Source organism: Strix aluco, chromosome 4 (assembly GCF_031877795.1).
Source record: "Strix aluco isolate bStrAlu1 chromosome 4, bStrAlu1.hap1, whole genome shotgun sequence".
Taxonomy (NCBI): Eukaryota; Metazoa; Chordata; class Aves; order Strigiformes; family Strigidae; genus Strix; species Strix aluco.
Window position 1 is genome coordinate 30,614,262 of NC_133934.1, and position 16,623 is coordinate 30,630,884.

General features: G+C 36.1%; 1 protein-coding gene across 7 annotated transcripts in view; it reads left to right on the forward strand.

The window, feature by feature from the left end:
• Positions 1 to 16,623, forward strand: part of FIP1L1 (factor interacting with PAPOLA and CPSF1) — a 44,644-nt gene that overhangs the window by 20,131 nt on the left and 7,890 nt on the right. For 3 of the 7 annotated variants that reach the window (XM_074822554.1, XM_074822550.1, XM_074822553.1), the window contains 7 exons: positions 1,852 to 1,945; positions 3,004 to 3,157; positions 8,518 to 8,544; positions 9,116 to 9,170; positions 10,945 to 11,000; positions 15,291 to 15,386; positions 16,381 to 16,600. In XM_074822554.1, the coding sequence (XP_074678655.1) occupies positions 1,852 to 1,945; positions 3,004 to 3,157; positions 8,518 to 8,544; positions 9,116 to 9,170; positions 10,945 to 11,000; positions 15,291 to 15,386; positions 16,381 to 16,600 (702 nt within the window). The remainder of the gene's footprint in view (positions 1 to 1,851; positions 1,946 to 3,003; positions 3,158 to 8,517; positions 8,545 to 9,115; positions 9,171 to 10,944; positions 11,001 to 15,290; positions 15,387 to 16,380; positions 16,601 to 16,623) is intronic. The other 4 variants (XM_074822555.1, XM_074822557.1, XM_074822551.1 and 1 more) reach the window with 3 other exon arrangements.

Consider the following 16,623-nt stretch of genomic DNA (forward strand, 5'->3'; position numbering starts at 1 on the left):
GATTCTTGTGCCACTGGACTTTTTTTTTTTTTTCCTCCAAACTGTTGTGCTTAATGAGCTTGCTTTAAAATCCAGGAGGAAGCTCTAAACCCAGATGTTGAAAAGCTCAGAGGACAGGCATTTAGATTATCCTCAGTATGCAGTCTGCCAAAGAACTTTAGATTATCTTTAGGAGATCTAATTGATCCTTCATGCTCTAGTGTCTGCTGTGTCTTTTTCAGCTGAATTGAAATCTAGGTATTTGAACAATTGAGGTCAGAGGTATCAGTCCAGCAGAACTTGGAGTGTGTTCCAACTGTTCTCCCTGCTATCTGTATTAATGTGGTTAGTAGTCTACTACATACAAAAAATACAAGAACTTGTCTTCTAAAACTATAAGTATTTTTTTCTTTCTATGGATTTATTTTCTGAAATTTCCTGAAAGTTTTTTCCCAGTCTTTCTTTTTGTTATATATCATGCTATTGGTAAATATTGTCAGTTTTCTCTGCTATGGTTTCTGTTATAGGCGTGACACAGATATAACTGTCTCATCCCTTAGCAATGTAATTTTTTACCTCATTTTTTAATGGAGGACTGTTGTGGACTAGTTCAGCTTGGGAAGGAGGCAACTAAGAAGAGATATAACAGAGGTACCACCGATACTACACTGCCAGAGAACAGGGAGATATATACACACACACACACACACACACCCCGATATACTTTTTTTTTTAACACAAAAACTGTAGGGCACCAAATACAATTGTCAGGCAAAAAAATAGCTGAAACAGATCTCATCACTGGAGATGAAAAGTAAAAGTATGTTCAAAAGAGATTGTGCAAATCTCTTTTGCACAGTTATCAGGTGCTATTAAACACAGTTGCATGGGAAGTCCTTAAATTTTTGATTGGTGGGAACTGGAAGGGATGTGTATATGCATGTCACTTCTCTTGTCACCATTCTCTAAAAATCCACTACTAACTATTTCTAAGGTAGGTGTTCCTGATTTACACTGCGTTCTGTTGTTGCCTGATTCGGTTGTAAGGGAGACTGAGGTGGATCTTGTGCTGCTCTGTTGCCGGCTTCTTTAAAGGTGATCATAGTGCTTAGCTATGCAAGTGTTTTAGAGGTGCTTGAGACAGACATTTTGCATTTGGAAAACTGAGGAACAGAAGTATGAATGTCTTGTCTATGATTCCTTTGAGTTTCACACAAGGTTTAATTTAAGAGTCAGTGTCTACTAGTTTCATATACTTTCTGTCTGATATTAGGACTGTATTCCAAGATAAGAGAGGTGGCAGCTGATTTTGTTCAATATGTGCTGCAATATCAATAGTATGTATGGTAGGGTTGGCTTATGTTCATTTCTACCTCCGAACTTAACCTTTGTTTGATCTTCCATGGAATCCTCCAGTATGGTTTCTTGCAGTTTAGAAATTATTTCTAATGATTAGTTTATAACTATTTTACTTTAGATTTTTGTAGAAGTTCTGTTTAATGCATATTTTTGTTACTGAGGTTTTCTGTGATCTCACTGTATTGTTCCTTGGGTTTTTTTTTCTTTTATCGGTAACAGAAGTGTAGATTTATTACCTTGTAGAGGATTGAAGGAGAATGTGGAGAGTCAGCCTTCGTCCTACAGGAGTCTTTATTGTTGCATTGTTTAGTTCTATACACACTTGCATAGTTCAGCAAATTTATCACGGTTAATGTTCTTCAGAAATGGTCTTTTGTGTTTTATACAGGAGAAAGAACTTTGGCATTTAGAATGAGAGGAGTCCATAAGACTGACTTCTCTCTTTTTTATTTTTGTTTTTTTTTTTTCATTTTCTAATTCTGTTTGTTGATTCTGGTTTGTCCTGTGTTGCAGACGGATATCTGGCACAATAGATGTGATTGGACAGACCATCACTATCAGCAGGGTGGAAGGACGACGGCGTGCCAATGAAAACAGCAACATACAGGTTTTATACTGCAGATTTGCACTCTATCTTTGACTAAAGCACATTTATTCTTTCCCCATAGCTTCTGATTAAAACATTTCAGTGTGTATGAATGAGTAATACAGAAGTAGCTTTAACTTCAGGAAGAAAGTTGTGGCAGTTAGTTGAAGTACTTTAAGATGAAATATTTGATATATTTCAAAAGATAAGTGTTTTGGTATATTTCTTACTGAAAGGAAATGAGCAATATTGCAGTTCAGGATACAGCACTGGCTCTGCTAGATCTGTATGGGTTAGTGTTTTGTTTACTAAGTGACAAAGAAAAATATTTAAACTGATTGTCCATTTCTCCCCTATTCCTGCCAGGCACTAATGCTGAAAGTGAAAGCCTCTTTGTATGCAGTTTGAGAAATGCACTCTTTTGAAAATAAGTTGTGAAGGAATAAATAGTTGATAGTACTTTTTTTTTTCCCCAAAGTTAGATTGAATTATTTTACCATAAATTGTAAGATTAGTCTTTATGATTTTTGTCTTTATGGGCTTGGATTATCTTAAGAGAACAACTAAATGTATTAAGATTGAATGCACGTTTTCTCTCCTGACTTACCTGTGGAGAAGAATCAAGGTTGCTTGGTGCTCTGGCTGCATTTCCATGCCAGCTTAGGTTAAGGTTAAACATGGTGATTATACTGAAAACACTGCCATGTGTTATTCAGCTGATCTCACAGTGTTTAAGTAATGTAAGTTCTTGGGGTTTTTTCATGTTTTTCATATTGATTTTTAAAATGTTTTCCTTTATATATAAATTTAAGATGGTGTTTTGGGCAATATTCAGATGACTTATATTCCCTCTCAGATCTTACGTTAGTTGTTCCCTATTGGCTGCTCTTAGACCCTTAGAGGTACTTGGCAAGCATGGGACACTGGACGAGGGATGCAGATAGAACTTAAACTATCTGAATATTGCTCTTTAGGTGCATAAGTAGTAATACCTTCCTATTGTAGTAACTGGAAAGAGAGGAAACCTATCTTCTACCCTTTTGACATAGCAATTGTAACTATAGTTTGATATTTTACAGGTTCTTTCAGAACGATCTAATCCTGAAGTAGACAATTTTACCAAGCCACCTCCATTTTTCCCTCCAGGAGCTCCACCTACCCACCTTCCACCACCTCCTTTCCTCCCACCCCCTCCAACTGTCAGTACTGCTCCACCTCTGATTCCCCCACCAGGTAAATATCCTGCACTACATAGGATGTGAAAAATGAGAGTTGCGTTATCATCAAATATTTTATGGTAATGAAATAAAGACAGTGCATTCCATGCAGATTTGGCTATATGTGCAGAATTTCAGAATTTTGTATTCTACTCTTTTCCTAAATATATCTGCAAGGCAGAAACAGAAACTTTTGTCTTTCTTTCTCAGTAAACGTAGTCCCAAGTAGTAAATCATTGCCTAAAGACTAAATGTTGGATCTTGTGTCCTTGAAAATATTTGAAGTGAGAAGCTGTTTTCTGTAAGTCGACTAATGCTGTTGAGGTACATGTTAACAAATCATTCCACAAACTTTTGAACTAAAAGTATGTCATACCATGAATTTGTGTCAGAAGTTGGATTCTCTGATGTCTAAGGTCAAAGCATCAACAGAAGCTTTAATTCCCCTTTACCCTCACAGTACGTGTGAATTCCCAAAAGTCTGATAAGAATTGCATTTATGTGGTATCCCTTCTTTTAGTCAGAGGTCTTATTAGCACCTGAGGTTGTTATCCAGGGTCCTGTGTCTGTGAATCTTAGAGGAATCAAAACTCTTTGAGAACTCTTTTCCTTCTTACATCTGGTTTGAAATTTACTGATATTTACTGAAATTTACTGGAGGGAGTGTCATGGGCATTTGCACAAATAGTGTAATTACCTGAGTGTTGTCATTTTTAGGAATTAAGTTCAAAAGAACTTGGCAAGGGCATAAGAAGAATAGTCAGTGAGAAATGAAAATAGATGGAGAAACTTTGGGGAGTATTTGAGTAGGAAAGTGAAGGATTTGTTTATAGAAGAGACTGATTTAATGTGGAGCCCCTTATTTTCTCCTTTTGTTCCTTGCATTCTTTTGCTTGACTTATTCTCAAATAATGCTGAACAGTTTCTTTGCTATTCTGTTCACATAGGGATTCTTTTAAAAGCTTCTTATGTATGAGCAAGGAAATAACATTATTTCTGTGCAAGAACTTTGTGTGGGGCTTTATAGAGTTTAAATCCTCATAGAAGAGGTTGCTTTCTTCAATTGCTGCTGATGATTTTAAAACTATTAACTCCTGCTGCCTGGCAAGCTCTGGCTTTCATCAGTGATTGTCATACACAAAATGGTGCAACGTAGGAAACAGAAGAGACGAGACTTAAAGATGAAATAATTCTGTGCACTTTTCCAAGTTTTTGTGCCTCAATATAAAAAATAGGGTGTCTGAAGAGAGAATATGCTACTGCTCTGGCAATTTTGTGATGTTTCCTTACTGCAGGGGGGACAGAAAGGAGAGGAATGTGACGGTAATGCTAACTGCAGTTTTAAGCTGCATTAAAACCTTTCTGGTAAAATAATATAGATAATGCATTGCAAGTTTTTAGAAAGTAATTATTTTAATTGTAATTGTACAGAAAAGGTGGTCTAAGTTGTATATTATTAAAAGCATGAGAGGAACCCCCACAGACACCCCAAATGCACTTGGTGTGTCATATAGGTGTACTGGACTATTCTTACAGAACCCCTCACCTGTTGAGCTTTTAAAGGTGAAAGAAATCCACATGTGTTATAAATATAGCAAGCAGGTTTGGCTTTAGTCTTGTGGTTTACAGACAGGTTTATGACATACACTTGTTCAGAAGGTCTCCTTCAACATCCTTCCGTGCTTCAAGTAGATTTGAAAATAACGATTAAGAGCTGTGGATTTGGTTTCTTCAGGCCTGTGTTTTAATTGTGCTGTTGCCAGCTCTTTAACTTCAAAGCTGTTCCTAAAATAGAATCTGCCATCCCTCCTAGGTTCAGTGGAGGAGGAGGAAAAAGAAATACTCTTACCCAATATTAAACCAGGACTACTTGCCAGAAAATTTAAGTATTCCAAATATAAAACATCCTCCAAAAGCCCCTTTGAAAAAGGATCTTGCTTTGAAGTTAGATCTCTTGTTCTGAATTCATTCACTCTTGCAATTCAAATCTTTTTTGAGGAACGAGCCCTGGAACGATTCAAAGGGCCAAATGCAGAAAATTCTCAAATACTCCTAGGAGATCACTGACTGTGGCAAAAAATGCGTTGGTTTTTGTTTGCTTGGTTTATTGCTGTGTTGGAGTAATTTAAATCTAAAGAAGAACTCGGATGCGTCTGTTTAACAGACTTTAAAAGTTGGTTTATGTGTTTTGGTTTAAGAGTGTAGTTAAAATGTGACACGTATCGGTGATATTAAAAAAAAAATTTCTCTGAAGCATTGAACTCCTGTTGCATAACTGAAAATTTTGACTGCCTAGACTTATACCAGGGCCTAGCAAGTAACCCCCAGCAATCTTAAGCGTGTACTTTTTATCTTGTGATAAATGAGAGAGAATTTGGCTTAGTTTAGCCTGTGGCAAAAGAAGTTTTTACACAAAGTTGAGTTGTATTACATTGCTGTGGGCTATTACACAGTTCAGCCAATTTGCAGTGTTTGTTAAGCCGTGGCATCATTATCGTATTTGATTCCTTACTCTGCAAGTGGAGCACATGTGGCATTGCTTTCCTTTAGTAAAACCTACTTGGTTTTCTGTAAATATTTACTAGCCTTGAGTTAGTAGGATGGTATACAGTGTCCTGAAAGCAAATTTGAGCACATCAGGTAAAATGCTGCACTAATGTCGTTTGGATTGGTTTTGACACGAGCCTGAATATTTTAAGTTTAGGCTAGGTGTATCTTTGTGGCAGTACAACGTGTTGTAGGGACACGACATGATCTGTGTTAAGTCGTCATCTTTCACTGGTACTCAAGTTTAGTTCCCTACATTCCAAGAAATGACTCAATATTTTCTTCTCAGAAGTTGTTATTGGCTGATGATGCTTCAAGTATATTTTCACACACTGCATTAGTAGGAGGCGAAAGAGTGAAGAGTTAAGAGGTTCTTAATTTTCTGTTAACTAAAGTTTATGAATTTTTTTGTTTCTTGTTTTGTGTCACATTCATGTGTTAGTGAAGAAGGTGAGGAAAAAAACTTTAGATCTTTTTAGTCATACTTGCTAACTTGCAATGTAGAAAAATGTTTCTTCCATTATGATACTATCAAGTAAATTAGCTTCTGTCTTAAAATAATATTAATCATGACTTTTTAAATGTTCTTAAAGGTTTTTGAAGAAAAAATGCCTATATCTTTTTTTAGCGTGATACCCTGCATTAACCAACTCATTAAAACTATGTGGATGTTTGGGCTCTGCATATTAGTTGTATTCAGTCTGTCTTAATTTTGTTTGAATGGCTCTCAAGTGAAAGTTTTCATTTGGCTTTTAATAATGTGATGAGATTTTTATTTGTATTTCTGCACAAGATAAAATTCTGAGGAATATATTAATTGTTTAATCAGAATTTCACCCTTTTTGTAAAGAGTATTAGCTGATGGCTGATGTGCATAGTGCTGAGAGCCATGTTCAATGCTAACAATATACTGGGTTTAGTGCAGCAATTGAAATTTTTTTAAGCATAAGGTAGAGCTAATAAATTAATCAATTTGAGAGAACTTGTGATATTTTTCTAGCTTACATTCTTAACATTGCTGTTAAGAGGTATTCTTTATATATTTTTATATACATATTTTCTATGTTGTAGGCTCTTGAAGACTTTTATTAATTCTTCACGACAATTAACCAAAAAAGATGAATAGAAAATACTTCAGCTCTGCAACAGTTTGAGTTCCCAGTCTTCCTTTTTTTTTTTTTCTTTTCACAAATTTTCATTAGGAGTGTTTGGTTTTTAAATGTTACAGTGTCAAACTTTTTATGGTGTGATTTCTAGCGTTCTTAACAATAGTGCACACTGGAAAGCTGGTGTGCTGATGAAGAGAAAATGGCTCATGAAGTTTAGAAATTTGGCTTTTGGGGTTCACTGTCTCCTGATTTATGTTTTGTCTGAGAGATTACATTTTAAGTCTTCAGGATTGGACAGCAACCTCAATTTTGTTTCACAATTTGTTTAATCCTATAGGATTAATGCTGGTAGAAATTCATGTCAGTGAAATCACCAGCAATTAGTGAACATTGATATTGATTACTTTTTCTCAGTATGCATATTCCTTCATTCTCTCCTTCTGCCAAGTCAGTTTGGGAGCAGTTGGCATTTCTAGACTAATTATAATACATAGATGTAGTTGAACGTTGCTGCCATACAATAGTTTTTTTAGTTATAATGTTGAACTAATGATAGATACATTAAATCATGGAGTGGCCAGTACATCTAGGATATTCTCTGAATTATGAAGTCTGGAACTTGAATGAGATGGGTTCTAAGTGGATCTGTCTGCTGTTCTGTCTGGATGTTTATGCAGTTATGGCAAAACTGATGAAAGTGCTTGGCAAAGTTTTCTGTTCTCCCTCCACCCCAAGTCTTGCAGTGAGTTGTCAGATTGAAAGTACTTGTTTTTTAATGGAAGCAGAGTTGCTCATAACTGGAAGAGCTTTATGCCTGGTATAGTAGTCTATTTTCTGGCAGTATTGTTTTAGCCCATTTTATTATTTTCATGTGTTTTGTATATTCAATTGAGGTAAAGCTAGTTCTTTGCAAAGTATGAGAAGATAATGCCCTTTAAAGTGTATGAATTATTTTTACCTTTTAATCATTCCTTTCATAATCAAATAAGACAGGTTTATATGTTTTAGTTTTATATATTTTGTTAGGGCAGCTAATTCAGTTGCGAACAATTTCTCAGCTTTTAGTTAGATTCATAACAGCTAAGCTAGGTCTGAAAACCAGAAAAGTTAGAACCATATTTGAATGTGTATTAAAGGATGCTCCTTTCTCAAATATTTACAAGAAAATACAGTACCAAACAATTTTTTCCATCCAGGTAGCAACTGAATGATTAATTGCAGTGTGGCATAGCATTAACTGAAAAGTCTGTAATGCTTACTGTTACTAGAATATTTTGTCCATGTGGACCTACTGTTTCCTATACTAGGCTATTAAATGTCAGAGGCCAATTGCATTTCCTTTCATCCAGTCATGGAATAGAAAATAAAGCAAATATATTCTATGGGATCTTACTTTCCTTCTGGATACTAAGCATTTTAGGGTTATGGATTTAATTCTAATCTTGAGATCCAGAGTAATTCTTCATTATTTTTGTCTCTAATTAAATAAGATCCTGAAGAATAGGAATTTAAATTAAAAAGCCAGATTTGACAAGGCTTGCATAAAATCTTAAGAATTGCTATTAATGCGACATCTTGATTTGAGGACACAGAAAATAAGTTATCATTCTCCATGATCATGTATGCGGTGATAGCTCAACCTGATTTATCTGATTTTAGATCTACAGATAATAAACATGAACTATTACTATAACTGATACGTTATTTCTTGTCTTTTTAGGTATACCAATAACAGTGCCACCACCAGGTAAACTTGCTTAGAATTTTTTTCCACATTTGGTTAAGAAATTAAAACTTAACTGATGTGCAACTTACCAACTTCCTTTTAGTTATATAGATAAAAGTTCATAAACACAAAACTATATGTATAGTTGTAGGCTCAGTTATTTTGATGCCAGGCAGAAAAGAAAATGTATGAAAATGCTGTTGACTAGTGGACCTAATCAGCCAGTTTCTAAACTCTGTGCTTCCTTCTTTTCTTTACGTTCTTTTTTTTTCAGCTATGCAGAAAATAGTTGTGATTGTTTTTTATTAAGTATTGTTAGATACTTGGGAATTTTCCTATACTTCTAAATCATTGTAGCTTTAAGAATGATAAGGTGTTTGATTTGAAGCACTGATAATACATGTTTAACACTCTGTCTTTGTTAAGCTAGAAAGTAGTTTTCAGTCTTCAAGTAAAAGCTATTTACACAGTGAGAAACAATTTTTGCATTGTACTCTCTGGAATTTGTTTGCCGTTGTATGCTTAGCTTCTTTTATGTGTTTGATTTTTTTTTTTTTTTCTTTTTTCCCCCTCACCTAATTTATTATTACAGGCTTTCCACCACCACCTGGCGGTCCTCCACCTTCCCTCATACCCACAATAGAAAGGTGATTATCTGTTCAAAATCTTAAAAAGCAATATATTGGTATTCTGCAACTGAAATAAATTAGTAAGGACTCTTACACTACCCAGTGTTTTATGGATTTTATCGGAGAGTGGAGAGAGTTTCAGATTTTTACAGTATTTTTACAGATACGTTACTAGTCTCACCTGGCTGACAATATTCTTATGAGTAAGTTACTTGACCGCTTAATAGTTTAATTGAGTTATGACACTATATCAATGCCAAGACTTACAAACAAAGTCAAGGCAATGATTGTTAAAGTATTCTTTAGTAGTTTGAAGGCATATTTAAGTGAACCGTATACTTGTCAGCTACCGTATCCTTTTCTATACATGCAAATAAACAATTTGACCACAGATTCAAGCCCTCGTAAGCTATAGGAAATGCTGGGTTCCAAGGAATACAAATTTGTGTTTCTACTGTGTTTGTTCTAAGTCTTCAGCTTTAATAGGCTTAACAGTATTTTTTCAATACCTTTTTTGTATACATGTATATGTGTATGCATACATATATTTTTATATATATATATGTGTGTCAAAGGAAATAAAAAAAGTTGTCCAGCACAGTCCTTGGAAAGTATTTATATTTTGCTGAAGGCCAAAATCGGGTCATATACAAAGCTCATTTAAAAAGATGGTGCAAGCCTCTTGTCAGTCCTTTGGATGTCACTGAAGGAAGGTGCACACATCTGTTCCTTTGAAATTGAAAATTCTGTTAACATATACACTACAGGATGATGAAGGTAAAGCTCTGAGAAAATCCTCATCTAATTTAATTCGGGAAAAATCCCTAACTGGATGCATTTGATGTACATGAAAGTAAATTTATTTTTTCATACTGACAGTTGCTGTGAGTGACTGCTGCTTCTGACCACCAAGCAGCAGTCATTGCATTTCTTATAGTGAATATTTATGTACTTTCTCAAATACGATGTGAAAAAATCAAGTTTATTGTGGAACCTAGGAACTAAATCTCATACTTTTAAATGTTAAGGTGTTGCATTGACCTTTCATTATCACTGGTTTTGTTTTGTTTTTCAACTAAGCTAGCCCAAAACTTATTTTTTAATGTTAAAGTGCCTTCAAGAACAGAAATAACGCTTAGGTTAAATACTGCAAATATAATTCATTCTAGTTATGTAGGAAGTGCTAAAAGTCATGAAAGAATTATGCATGTCCTGTGCTCCTATCCTTTTTAACCTTTCTGGTTTTTACCTATTGGAGTTGGCCACTACTGAAAGAAGTCAGCCTAGAAAATGTGTAGCTAATTTAATATATTTTTTATAGAACTACACATTTGAAGTCCACCTGTTCTTAGATACGCTTACATATCTACTTTTTAACAGAAAGAGTGAGAATGGCTTCATTCATAAATGAAGCACTTTCAAGCAATTGGAGATTAAGTACAGTATCTGTGCAGAAACACCTTATGATACAAGAAACATTTGAAATAGTTCATTGAAAATACAAAAGAACAGCTTTGATGGTATGGATACTTTTTGGTTTAACCTTTAAGAAGAGAGAATGCTATTTTTGCCTCCTGTAGTAAAACATGAAATATACATATTTCTGTTGATAGACAGCTTCCTTAATTAGTAATGCTCAAAATGGAGGACTTAAATCCATTTCTAACAAACACTTTGTTTTAGTCTGTATAGTGGAAGGAATTCAAAGGAATGGTATTTAAAGTATATATTTATTGATGGAGGTAGCTTTGATGGTGAAACTGGATTTTTACATGTATTTTCTTTTCAACAGTGGACATTCTTCTGGCTATGATGGTCGTTCTGTTCGTGCATTTTCATATGGCAGTGGTGAGTGTCCTTGCTGGCTTTGAGAATTTTTACTAGTGCTATATCAGTTTGATATACTTACCAGGGTTTTAGCTAAGAGACTAAACAGGTCCTTTCAGTAATGCATTATGAAAGCTCATTGCCTACCATTGTGAACAGAATACATGCTGTTGCAAATTTAACAGCTGTTGGTAAATACTATTGTTTTGCTTACTTATTTGTATGCTGCATATCTTTCCATTCTGCTTTTGCAGAACTGTGTTTTTGAAAAATAATACACTGTAATATGGACCACAAGTCAGGGAGAATTTTCCAAGAACTGGTAGAATTTAGAAACAGGAGAACAAGTACTGTCAAGAGATGATCAGAATTTCAACCAACAACACCAATCATTGAGAAATCCTGAGTGATGTGCCTCTCCTTTGAAAAACTGTCTAATCTTTATCTATCCTGTTGCAAAGTCAGTTTTTCTTTTTTTTTTGGTTAATGTTATGGAAAAATTCTGAAGCTGAAAAACATCACTTTCTGGTTTTACAGTAAGAGTAAACCAAAATAGAAGTTTCAATATGTGCAGTGAAATGGACGTCTACGGAACCTACAGTGAGTTTAGAACTGTTACCTAGCACATCTCTGCTTCATGAGCCATAAGAGTGATAACAATACTAAGATGTCAGCTTCTTCCTGACCCAGCCCAAATTGGGAAGATAAAACAAACACAGAATCACAGAATGGTTTGGGTTGGAAGGGAATTTTAAGGATAGTCTAGTCCCACCCCTCTGCTCTGGGTAGGGACATCTCTTACTAGACCAGGTTGCTCAAAGCCCCATCCAGCCCAGCCTGGCCTTGAACACTTCCAGGGAGGGGGCATTCACCACTTCTCTGGGCAACCTGTTCCAGTGTCTCACCGCACTCATCATGAAGAATCTCTTCCCTATGTCCAATCTAAACCTGCCCTTTTTCAGTTTAAAACTACTGCCCCCTGTCCTGTCACTACAGGCCCTGGTAAAAAGTCTCTCTCCATCTTTTGTATAAGCCCCTTTTAAGTATTGAAAGGCCACAATAGGGTCTCCCCAGAGCCTTCTCCAGGCTGAACAACCTAGGAGAGATGTTCCTTCCAGCTCCGATGATTTTTCGTGGCCCTCCTCTGGACCTTCTCTAACATGCCTTTCTTATACTGGGGGCCTGAGAGCTGGATGCAGTACTCGGGTCTCACAAGAGCACACAGAGGGACAATCGCCTCCTTCAACCTGCTGGCCACACTTCTTTTTATGGAGCCCAGGATACGACCGTCTTTCTGGGCTGCAAACTCACATTGTCAGCTCATATTTAATATTTTCATCCACCAGTATGCCCAAGTCCTGGGCAGCAGGGCTGCTCTCAATCAATTCATCACCCAGTCTGTCCTGATACTGAAGATTGCCCCGACCCAGGTGCAGGACCTGGCGTGTTGCCAGTCGCTGCCTCTGCCTTCAGTGCATCTGCCATCCAGCCCCATGCCTAGTGCCTTTTCTTCCAGCTGACATTTTCTGTCTCCTTGCTCTTTGTTCCGTTGGACCTGAGCTGCTGGGAGGAGAAATTGTAGGGAAAGTTCTGTCCAGTTCTGGGGATGCATAATGTTCAGCACAGATCAAACGTGCAGATAATGTGTCTCCCAAATGTTAATAAGTCTTTAGAGAGGATATACAAAATGTCATTTTTGAATGGCTTGTAATTTCTTGAGGTTAAAGCAGTTTATGGAATAACAAGTGGTACTTCACTGACATTGAAAGGGTCCTCATCAGTTATCAAGTGTTTCCTTTTATGCATGGAAGCTTGTTACTTTTCAAGAATTCTTGATGTTGGCAAACAGCTGCTTTGCGCTACCTACTCTTTTAGCAATAATTGAACTGTATTTGCTGAAGTTTTAGCAAAAAGGTAAAACTGAGGCAGACAATGAAGATACCGAAGTGACTATTTTGTTGAAGCTTCAACATCTAAAGCTGTGCAGAGTATCATAAGGAAAGCAGTCTTACAGTCATTAGTATGTACACTGCATCCAATATGTAGTCTCCAATTTAGAATGTTTTTTACTTTGGAATCTCTTTTGTTAGAATTTGCTGTTCTGTCAAGTATTGTCAGGGACACAAAAATATTTGCAAGTTTTATGTTGACCTTTGGAGGTGATGGCATGCTTGTTGCAGTACCAGTACTCGAAAGATGACTGGCATTGTGATCATGCCAACATTGAATTTGAACTTCTTCAGCAGTGTTAAAAAATTGTTTGCCTTTGTATGGTTATGGAGACCAAGGAGTACAGTCTGCTCCCATCTTCCCAGTCTGTTCTCATCTTTCTAGTGTATCTGGCATCCCTGTTGTGGCAGAAGCTTTCATATTTGCTACACAAAGCAAATTGTCTTTCTCTAAGCTGTGCCTGTCATACAGATTTTTGGATATATAGAGGCTCAGTGGCATTTTATCACTGTTCATCTCTTAGTGAAGGATGCTTTCCTGCCCAGCATCTTACTCTCACAGTGCCTGTCTCACAATGTAATCACTGGCCAGTATTTTACCAGTGCTCTCTGTGCATCAGAACTTAGGTAGATTGCTCAGCAATGTAGTAGGGTACAGATGATCATTTAATTAAGAATTGCTGAGTATATTTATTTAATAGTTGCTTTGGATGACAGCACTGAATCTCCAAGCTGTTGTCTTCTTTGCCAGTCTGTATGTTTCATGGCTTTGTCAAAATTGCAGGGGAAGATGAGCATATGGAATGCATTGCAAAAAATACCAATCTTGATTGAGGCTCTAGTCTTTCTGCTGCCTATTCAAATTGCTAATCTCATGCTTTGGTGTCTTTTACCTAGTGGTCAGACATGTTTCCAACTGCAAGCCCATTAGGAAGGTTGCGTAGTAAAATAATATTCTTAACTTGTAGATTCGAGATCATCTATTTTGTCTTTATGCTCTTCTGCTGCATCAGTGCAGTTTCTTCAATTTGCTCTTAAATCCTTTCACAATTTAGTGCTACCTTTGCCATCAGATCTTACAATTTTATCGAGCTGTCAATATATGGCACTGTGTTTAGTCTGCCAGGGAAGCAACTTGTATGCTTGTTTGCTTTTTCCTCAAGCATTTCTCTGTTCTGTGCTCTAAATATTCTTTATATCTTAAGAACTTGCAAGAAATTTAGCATTACAGAAACAGTTTGAGACTCAGTGTTTTTTGAGGCACAAAGATGTATACTGTGACACCATGCAGCTTTAAATTTTTAAACCATCTCCAAAACAGAACTTAATTCTCTAAAACTATTGATTGATCAAAGCTCCCTCTCTCCTGTTTCAAAAATAAAATAAGAGTTAAATTTTGGAATTGTCTTTCTTTTTGTAGAAATTATTGGAATAATCCATGTAGAAATATTAAAAGTGACAAATTATTTCATTCTAACTAGTAAAGGCAGAACAGTGGTTCATATTAGAAAGTAAGCTTCTTGTGTGTTGTGAATAATTACTGGTGAAAATCTAGGAATAAGAATGTGCAGAGTATCAAATAATTGGTTTATCTCAGGTTATTGGAGTGGAAATTGCATACTTCTGTCTGATGAGAATTAGTGCAGATGTGAGGGAGTAACCAAAACTTATTGTAAAAGTTTATACTACCATTAATAATTGTTTTGTAATATATGTTTAAAGTTAAACGTAAGTTTACACTTCAGATGAGAATATTCTGGCAGCCAGTGTCTCGTAGACCATACGTATGTTGTTGACATAGTGGCAAGTCAAGGAAATTAGCAGTCTTTAAAGTCCAGCTGTTTTTTTGCTATTTCTGGCTGCTTTCCTTAGAAGAATTTCAGGTTTTGGCAGTATAATGAACAACATACTATTGTATTAGGGTATTTTTTTTTCTGTTAACTCCTCATTTTTTTCTGTAGCCCTGAAGTGAAACAGTGTCAAGCATTTGTTAGAGGCAAAACCTCGTATAAATGCTTTTTTACAGAATTATAATGCTTTTCATTGCAAATGTATTTTAACAATGAAGTGTTTTTTCCTGCTCAGCTGCCTGCTCAAAAGGTCTTTTGTATTCCTCCTTTGGACACTTGGCAAACTGGTGTCTTAAGCTTCTGCCAAAGCTTTCTGGGGCAGGCATACCCCGGACATTGTAGGCAAGGCAGTCTGAACATAGCTGTCAGGAGAAGCCACTGATTTTATAACTCGACAGTACTAAATACAGTATCAGTAATGCACTTTATATTTTTCAGTGGATATTTATGTTAATTATACTATTAATGTCTCTTTGTGACACCATGGAGTCAAGTGAATATTGTTCTCATAGATAATGAAGTGGAGCTCAAAACAAACGATTTATTGGAGGCTATGTTATCATTGGCTAGCAAAGCAGATAAGCAGAAAGTGGGAAGACCTCTGTACTGTAAGTCCACTAGAGAGTGCTGTTTCCAGTTAAATACTACAGCCCTTATTTTTATTCACAGGATACATTCACAGGGCTTCTGGAGAGGGAGGGCAGGACAGAACAATTGGGACACTAAGACTAGTAGTTATTTATTACATTGGAGTTGGCAGAAAGCAATGCAGAAGCATGTCCCTTCTCTCTTCCCATTGCTGGTTACCTAAAAAGGTTGAGAGTTGGTATTGTGGCTTCCATCTTAACTTCTTAAGCATATTATCTTTTAGATTAAGATAATATGCTTACTTTTCTGAAACTATTACATTTTGGTGGTAATAGTGGTTGTGCTGAGTATTCATTAGAAATGGTATCTTATAAAGCCTAAGTAGGAGCATTATTTCTTCTCCCAGAATGAATTTATGGAATTTATTTCGAAAGCTGCTGTTACATCTGTAATCAGAAAAGTATGGCAAAGCACAGTATAGAATATAAATTAGTGAATGAGAGCTTTGTAACTAACATTATATTTTAAAGGACAAAGCATAAAAATAATAACATCTAAATATAAAGTTGGAAGTGTCCTTTTTCCTTGCTTTTCTGAACTGTACTTTCAGAGCCACTGAATTTCAAAGGCAGTTTTGTTTTCTGGTTGGTTTTGCTTTGTTGTTGCCCCAAAACAAAGCTATTTGACCACATAAAATCAGATTCTTTCAGCAAATCTTTGCACAATATATTTTTCTTTTTTCTCAAAAGGATTTAGACAGTTTTTGTGGTGTATATCCTGGTTCTGTATAGTATACAGAGTATAACTCGTATTTAAATGAGTGCCAGAGGCCTCTATTAGCATTATGGAAAAAATGCAGTTTGCTCAGAATTAACTTTTATGTGAAAGGGGAAGATTGAAAAATGTCATTGGAGGAGGCTGACAAATGTCTGTGTTTTCATGCATAAGTAGCATTATAGTTTTCATATGGTATCTTGATTTTGTTCTTTCTAATACCTGCGTCTCTTTCTTTAGTCACCTTTCCGCACCTTGCAGGTTCTGCTCCTTCGTGGTCTAGTCTTATGGACACCAGCAAACAGTGGGATTATTATGCACGAAGAGAGAAGGATAGAGAACGTGAGAGAGAGCGATCCCGAGATCGGGATCGGGACCGGGACCGAGACAGAGATCGAGAACGTACCAGAGACAGGGAAAGGGACCGAGATCACAGTCCAACTCCAAGTGTGTTCAACAGGTTAGTGAAATGTCTTAAGCATG